General features: G+C 53.8%; 1 protein-coding gene across 1 annotated transcript in view; it reads right to left on the bottom strand.

The window, feature by feature from the left end:
• The window catches only part of MICALL1 (MICAL like 1), a 30,562-nt gene that overhangs the window by 20,388 nt on the left and 2,291 nt on the right, over positions 1 to 7,883 (bottom strand). Inside the window, exons 2-4 of the mRNA XM_023527461.1 lie at positions 6,835 to 6,919; positions 3,641 to 3,689; positions 3,127 to 3,268 (exon numbers count right to left, since the gene is read on the bottom strand). Coding sequence (XP_023383229.1) covers positions 3,127 to 3,268; positions 3,641 to 3,689; positions 6,835 to 6,919 — 276 coding nt within the window. The remainder of the gene's footprint in view (positions 1 to 3,126; positions 3,269 to 3,640; positions 3,690 to 6,834; positions 6,920 to 7,883) is intronic.

Here is a 7,883-nt window from a genome sequence, read left to right as displayed (position 1 = left end):
ACAAGGAGCTGCCCTGCCTCTGCCCACATGGGCAGGTGCAGCCCAGAACCCTGCCTGCACGCCCTCGAATAAGAAGAAACCCTCCCATCCCCCCCGCATCGGCCTCCTCCAGCACTCCACCCCTTCATTATTTCAGCAAATATTCAGTGAGCATCCACTCTGTACCCAGTGATTGAAATAAAACCCCCAAATCCACGAACTGTACACCAAAAAAAAAAAGGCATTTTACTGTATAATTTAAAAAATAAAAACCAAGTTCCTTACTGTGGTCTAAAACAGCATTTACCAAACTTCAGGTCACAATCCACTAATGGACCCTGAAATCAATTTGGTGAACTGCAACCAGCACATTTAAAAAGTGGAATAGAACAGAGCTGCGTGCATCACACGTCGTGAGGGGAAGAGTCATTTCCTGAAACTTGTTTCAGTGACACACATGTGCATGAACTGAGATTGTGCTGTGAAATGTATTTCTTACCAAGAGTCATGTTCAAAAATTTGGGGAGCCCAGCAGCCTAATCATGTCCCAGTCCCTATGGCCCCCTCTGTCCTCATCTCCTCCTTCTCCGCCACCTACTGAAGCACACGGGCCCCCTGCTGCCCCCTTGCCTGGAACATTCCTCCCCAGATCTTTGCATGGCCTCCTTCTCCTTGTTCAAGGCTTAGCTTAAATGTCACCTCCTCAGGGAGGCCCTCCCTAACCACTCATCTAAAGCGGCCACTTCCTCCTCCCATTGCTCTCCATTCCATTACCTAATTTTCCTTCCTTATTAAACTCTCCTGAAATTATATTACTTATTATTTTGTTCTCTCTTCTCATCCCCCATCCATTAGACTGCAGGCTCTGTGAGTCTGTCTTGTTCTCAGCCCTCTGCCTAGCACAGTGCCTAGCACACAGTAGGGCTCAATAAATATCTGTTAAATGAATGAATAAGTACCAACTGCTGGAGCCGCACAGATGTAAAATAGGCAAAGACGGTCTGCAGGAGAAGAGAGAGGAACAATCAAGATATTATCACCAGAATCTTATGTTCACCAGGGGGCAGGGGACTACAAGAGTATCTGGAGTGTATCAGGGCAGGCTGCTTGGAGGAGGCAAGATGGAAGGTTAGAGGATGAGTGAGAAAGAATGTGCTAGGGTGAGAGAGGAAGAACAGAAAGCGGAGTTTGGGGTTGGAGGATCGCGAAGGCTCAGCAGGAAAGAGATGTGATATGTTCAAAGAAGCACAAGAAATTCAGTATGACCACAGCTGGGGCAATGAGTGGCTCAGGTGAAGTGTGGGGAGCCCTCAGGAGCCCCAGCAAAAAGATGGACTTTATCCCGATGACACCCATCCCTGCCACCTTGTGGGGCAAGGACCTCTCCTCTGATTTCCCAGAGATGCTGAGCATCCTTCACTCACACGCTGGTTCCAGACCAGGTGTGGCTACTGGAAGTCAGGGGTCAGCTGCTGTGCCCAGGGTCACCGGCACCCATGGAGCCTGGCACAGGCTGAACACTCAGCAAGCGCTGCGGTGTCTTAGCCAGGGCCGGGTTCCAAAGTTACCCGGTCCAGTGAGCTCACCCTCTGAAATCCCCCTACTCGCCCAGAAGGTACAGTACGGGGCAGGAAGAACCTAACAGCCGGCTTTGCCTCCAGGCCGGGAACGCAGCACGGCGTTCCTTTTGGTTGAGCAGTGGGTGGGATGAAAATGGTTTGCATTTAGGGACTGAATTATATGAAAGGCATAAGCTGTACTTCAGCAACAAGAATCCCCACAGGCCCAGGGGGTGTGGGAGCTGGGCTACCAGGGCGCCTCCCATAGGTGCCCTGTGAGGACCCAGGAACAGAATGGGCACCACCGACAGTATTGAGGGTCTCTCTCCCGGAGCCCCCCGGAAGGTGGCCCTCCAGGGAAGAGCTTAGTAGAAAAAGACTGGAGTTTGCAATAAGGAACCCTCCAAAAGATAGGGCTGGACTGTGATTCTAAGTAAGCTCAACTCTAACCAATGGAGTGAAGACATCTTGCTAAACCCGAGTCCTAAATAAGAGCCAGACACAGGCTCACACTTCCTCACATCAGCACTGTAAGACAGGAGCTATTCTCACCCCCAGTGCAAAGGGGAAACTGAGGTAGGGAGGTGACCATGGTGGCCCATTGTCACCCAGAGAAAAAATTTTGAGTCTGTGCTCTTAACTTCTACCCTACTGCCTCTCATCAAAGACTTCTATTTTGATTTCTATTAAAATACACATAATGTGATTTATTCAAGTATGATGTTAATCTCTAGCATTATCTCAGGAAGGGGGGAGTAATAAATTATTTTAATTGTTATGCTCTTTTCTCTGTGTTCTAAATTGTCCACACTAAGCATGTTTTACTTTTAAAAACTAAAAAAAAAACCCTGACTTCATAGAACGCTTTTTTAAAGAGATGGGCTGGGATTGTCCACGTGGAGAGCGGAGGCAGGAGGTAGGGCTGAAATGGGGCAGGGGAGGGGCAAGGCACCCACCCCCTCAGGACCCATGGACAGCAGTGACCCAACACAGGGGTCAGGACACCTCGATTCTCGACCCAGCCTTTGAGCTTTCATGCTGTGTGCCTTGAGCTCCCTGCTTCCCATCTCTGGGCCTACTTCTCTGCAGAAGGAGAGGCCCAGTTGTCCCCCAGGAGATTCCTGCACAGAGATTCTCTAGGCAGGAGGCTCTGTGGCCCCCCAGTGACCTGACTCAGAGCAGAGAAGTATGCTTGTACCTCCCCACCCCCTTCTCCCTTGCCTACCCGCCCTCAACTCCCCAGCTTCTCCGTTCTCAGTCCTTGAAGGTCACTTCTGGAGAAGACGAGGCACAATAGCCCTACAAGGCCATTTCCCTGCTGGAGGAAAACCCCAGGGAAGTACCTACAAACAGGAAGTGAGGGTGGGTGCAGAGGTGAACTCACAGACAGCAGTGAACCCGCCCTGCTTTGTCTCTTCTTACATTATTTTGCTCAATTATGGGTTTTGCTCAATAAACAGCATTTCAATGAGTGAATGAATGATCCAGTGAATGAATGTGCTAGTGCTGCCTTCCCAGCTGTCTGTGGACACACATCTCCACTCCCACCCCCAGGGCCAGTCTCCCTGAAAGGCTGTCTTCCTCTCACCTTGGCCAGGGCTGGCGAAGTGGTTGTAATACTGGGACACGTAGGTCATGATGCTGAGGCAGTCGGGGACACTCATGGAGACCATGTCATTGGGGTCCAGGAGAGCAGGGATCCCCAGCTCCTTCTCGGCCACTTCAAAGGCCTGGGGTAGGGACAGGTACAGGGGTGGGGGCAGAAGCAGCCACAGCAGGAAGAGGAAGAGGAGGCAGGTTTAATGGGCGCCCCGTAGCTGAGGCTCAGCTTCTCTCAGGGGGATGGGGGAACCAGGGCAGAGGTCAGCTCTAGCCCCACACAATGACCCAGAGAAGGGAGAGGCCTGGTGCTCTGGGAACAAGTGAGTTAGACCTGAGCAGGGGGCAGGGGAGAGGAGCAGCCAGGGCCCGAGTGCCGGGCAGCTCCTCAGGGAGCTGTCCAGGAAGGAGCCCCTGGCCACAGCTCCTGCCCTGCAAGACCCCTGCCCACCCCCTACCCCCCACACAAGGCTCCTTGGGCTGCCACCTAGCTGCGGACTCACCAAACGGTTATTCTCGAAGACATTGTCCTTGGAAAGCGAATCGAAATCTCTGAAAGAGGCAAAGGGGAGGAGGAGCACTGAAGAGGGGACTGCGCGAGGGTGTGAGGCCAGGAGCCGGTGGAGGTGACCTCGTCCCGGGGGGGAGGGCTGTGTGGACTGCTGAGGAGGAGGCAGCAAGCACACGCTCGGAGGGCCAGGGCTGCGTGCTGGGGGCACAGGATGAGCTAATGGTGCCCAGAAGCATCCAGGCGGAGACTGCAAATCACTCAGAACCAGCGGGGCTCAGATCCCAGCTTTCAAGTTTAAGTCCCTTCCCTCTTTTCAAATTCTGAACACCCTTCCTCAGGAAGCCATGTCCTGAGTCAGTGGCAAAGATAAGACTAAGACGAATGCTTGTAATTACAAGGACATCCATGGAATTTGGGCCTCAAGCTGGCACTGTGCTGAGCTCCTGTCTTGAATTTACATTATTTTCAACTCTCTCTGACAGGTATGTACCCCATGTTACAGATGAGGGCACTGAGGCCTGGAGAGGGGAAACCAGCCAGCCCTGGAGTCCATATTCCTGGTTCTTCCACTACATGTCACAAACCTGGAGAAGCCACACCAATCCAAAACCCAACCCAGCCTGCAGATGAGTGGTTTTTTTTTTGATGGGCCCAGGAATAGAACAAGTTTGAACACGAATGGAAATCGTACATACTCCAGAGCTGCTGGCAGACACTGAACAGCTGACTGACCTTGCTGCGCCACTCCTGGGAGCACCTTCTATTGGGGGGACAGTGAAGGGCTTCCTAGTTTCTAAGCTGGGACAGGTGAGAGGCAGTGAGGCCTGCCTGGGAGATCCTGGGAGGGGACAGCTCACCAGCCTGCTTTATTCCCCCGCCCCCTCCCTGCCCCAAGCTGCTGAAGTGGCAGGAACCAGAGGAGGCAGCCCGGCCTTCATGCTACGCAGCCTCCTGGGTGCACCCGCCCAGAGCCTTGCCCTTCTATGGCTAAAAGCTGCAGCCTTCCTGCCCGATGCAGTGGGCCCAGAGGCTGGAGAAGACAGTACATCCTCCAAGGTCTAGGTCCCAGGCCCTGTTCTTCCAGGTCAAGCTGTGTGACCTTAAGCAGGTCAACAGTCTTCGCAGCCTTCATTTTCCCACCTGTGAACTGGGCTAGGCTCTAGTACCACCTTCCAGTCTGGTGGGCAGGACTGGTGTCCAGGCTTGGTAAAGGGCTGGCCTCGCAGATGTAGGGAGCAGGCAGGTCCACCCTCCTCTCCTTGCCCGCCTCCCCCCTAGCTTCTCCAGGCAGAGTCCAGGTATAGTGAACTGGGGCAGAGGCAGGAAAGGGTGGCTTGAGAACCCTGGAGAGAGGTACCCCAAGGCTGGGTGGACTGGGGAGAGAGGAGGCGACAGGACAGTGTATGTGTCTTAGGCCTCTTTTGCTACCTCTGTTCAGGCCACTTCCTTCTCCCCTCAGCTGGGTCCCTAACTCCCCTCGCTCTGCCACTGCCTAAGAGTGGGATACTCAGCAAGCTGTTTAATATCTCTAAACCTGGTCTGTGACACTGAACAGGGTGAGGGGACACCAGCCTAAGTCCCCGACAAAGGCTCGTTCCCAGACCAGATGAGACAAAGCAACTTGTCTTGGTCATTCATTTCAATCTCCCAACGGTATTTCTAGAAGGCTAGGGTCACATTTTGTTCACCCTGTGTCCCCAACACCCTACATCGTTCCTGCTACTTAGTAGGTGTTCAATACATGTTTAGTGAATGAAGAAATGTGGGAAGCAGTACAAAAACCGTAAAGGCCCCCAAGATACTACAATTCTTCCTCCAGTCTCTTCCCCCACCCTCATCTCTGTCTCTAACCAACATCTGGGCTCTGTAACACGGAGATTTTCTGAGAGTTTTCAAAGGCCCAGAAAGTTCTATTTGGCTGGGGGAGATGAAGGGCACAAAAGTGAAACCCACATGCGCTCAAGGGAGCTTAAAGATGCCTGGGCTGGGGAACGCGGGCAATGCACCAGCCTCCTCACCAGGCAGCAGAACCCCGCCCCCCGCAGAGGCAGGGGCCCCACCCCTACTCTCGTGGAGATCCTCCCCTACTCATTGCTGAGGTCCTCTCTATGCCTTATGTGGCCCTTGGGCCTCGGTCTTTGTCCTGTGTTGGCAGGACAAAAGGACTGTCCTGAGGGACAACGGGCTGGCAGCCCAAGCGCTGGCCTGCCTTGTGAAATGAATGCCTGGGGTGATTCTAGATCTCTTCTCAGGAGGGGGGCTGCCCTCCATTCCACACCAACTTGAGCCACGTCCCCTCCCCCAAGTACCTACACGGCTCCCTATGGCCCTATCCACCCTCCTTAGCCAGCAAGAGGCCGGACGCACTCTGGCTCAGCCACTTCTGGCCGCCCCTGCCATGTGCCATAGGCGATGCTGCCTGTGGCTCTACTCAGGGGGTCCCCTCTGCTCAAAGGCCCTTACCTGGCTCTTGCTATCTCCTTGAAGACTAAGTGACATCTGGGAGGCCTTCCCAAGCCAGCACTTCCCACGTGGAATTATCATCCCTGCTTCTACATCTGTTATCCCCACAGGCTGCGGGAGACCGCGTAAGGTTTGTCTCTTTGTTGGTTGCTAGCTCCATCATCACCAGGCACAGTGCCCAGCAGAGTAGTAACTCTGTAAATACTTGTTCAATAAATGAAGGAATAAGACACTTTCATCACCACCCCCTACTGCCTGATAACACTATTTGCATAACTAACGTTCATTGAATGCTCATGACCTCATTTAATCCTCATGACAATCTTGCGAGGTCAGTCTTATTATCAACCCCCCTTGTACAGATGAGGAAACTGATACCTGGAGGGATTTATCCAAGGTAACACCCCTGGGACATGGAGGAGCTGAATGCAAACCAATCAGCATGCACTTTGATGCTGGAAGGCTCAGACCCACCACGCGGCTTAGCTTGACCCCAGACTGCCTTCACACACTGGCCCTGGCCCCTGCCTCACGGCCTGGCCCCCAGCCAAGTCCTCCACTCCAATCTAGGTGCTATTCTCCATCCCACCACTCCCCGCCCACTTCTATTAGTGCAGTTGTCACATGCCCCACAGCAGGCAGGGCCCATCTATGTCTCTCCCTCACCTTATTTACATCCACTTCCCCAAAACCCTCTCCTCCAGGGCCCAACCCACCACCCACAGACACTGTGCCACACAGTACGGAGTAAACCAAGAGCATGTGCCATCGAATCCTTGAGGCCGTCCTTTCCTTCCTTCCCGCCTTCCTCAAAGCCCTCCCAGGTGCAGTCCTCAGGGAGCGCAGGTCTGAAAGTGAGACACATACAGAGACTCCAGATCCTGTCAGGCTCTGGGAGCTCTTGGTCGGGCCTGTAGGCAAGAGAGGCAAGTACCATGACTCTTGTCCCCAATTTGCAGATGAGACAGGAAGCAGAGGAAAGGTGGGCACCAGATAAACTTTCACTCAGTGTTTTATGAATGAATGAATGAATGAATGAATGAATGAAAGAGATGCCAGGGCCTAAGGCAAGAGGGAGCTGAGATAGAAGCCCAAATCAACTGTTCTGGGAGTCCGAATAAATTTTCCCATGAGAACCTCTGGGCAGCTGGGGACAAGAATGGGCCATTTCATACCCTGGAGCGGCCGAATGGTGGCTGTCAGTCAGAGACCAGGAGTCTATACTTGGCCTTCCTGCCCCACTGAGGAGGGCAGGCCTGGGAGGCAGGTCTGTGTCCTAATTGGAGGGTGGGGTTACCCATTCATCCAACCACTGTTAACCTAGAGTTTCCTCCGCGCCAGGCACTGTGCTAGTGCCCCGGCGACAAGATCGCATGAGGGAGTCAGAGAAATGAGGTTCACTGTACTCAGAGCAAGCCCCCCCCTCCAAGAGGCCTCAATGCTTCACGGGGAGGCGGGTGCTCAGTGTGCCTGTCTGGGAGGAGTTTAGTACAAGAAAGGCCCAGAGTCCCCCCAAAGAGGGCTCGGTGCTCCTTTAAAGAGACAAGGCCTTGGAGGCTGTCCCTTAAGCCCCTTAGGCGGAAATCAAAGCCCTGTGGGCGGGGTCACCCCTTCCCCCCACCCCTGCGGCAGAAGGACCAGCACGCGGCGGGAGCAGTGTCCCAGTGGGCAGGGTCAGAAAGGCCTAGTGGGGGAGGGGGTTGCCTCGGATTCGGGGGGAGGGGGGGAGGGTGTTTCAGTGACCTTCGAGGCGTTCAGAGACCCTCCGTAGG

The sequence above is a fragment of the Pteropus vampyrus genome, unplaced genomic scaffold (genome assembly GCF_000151845.1).
Source record: "Pteropus vampyrus isolate Shadow unplaced genomic scaffold, Pvam_2.0 Scaffold16, whole genome shotgun sequence".
NCBI classification, from domain to species: domain Eukaryota; kingdom Metazoa; phylum Chordata; class Mammalia; order Chiroptera; family Pteropodidae; genus Pteropus; species Pteropus vampyrus.
This window is presented reverse-complemented; position numbering and strand designations above follow the sequence as displayed.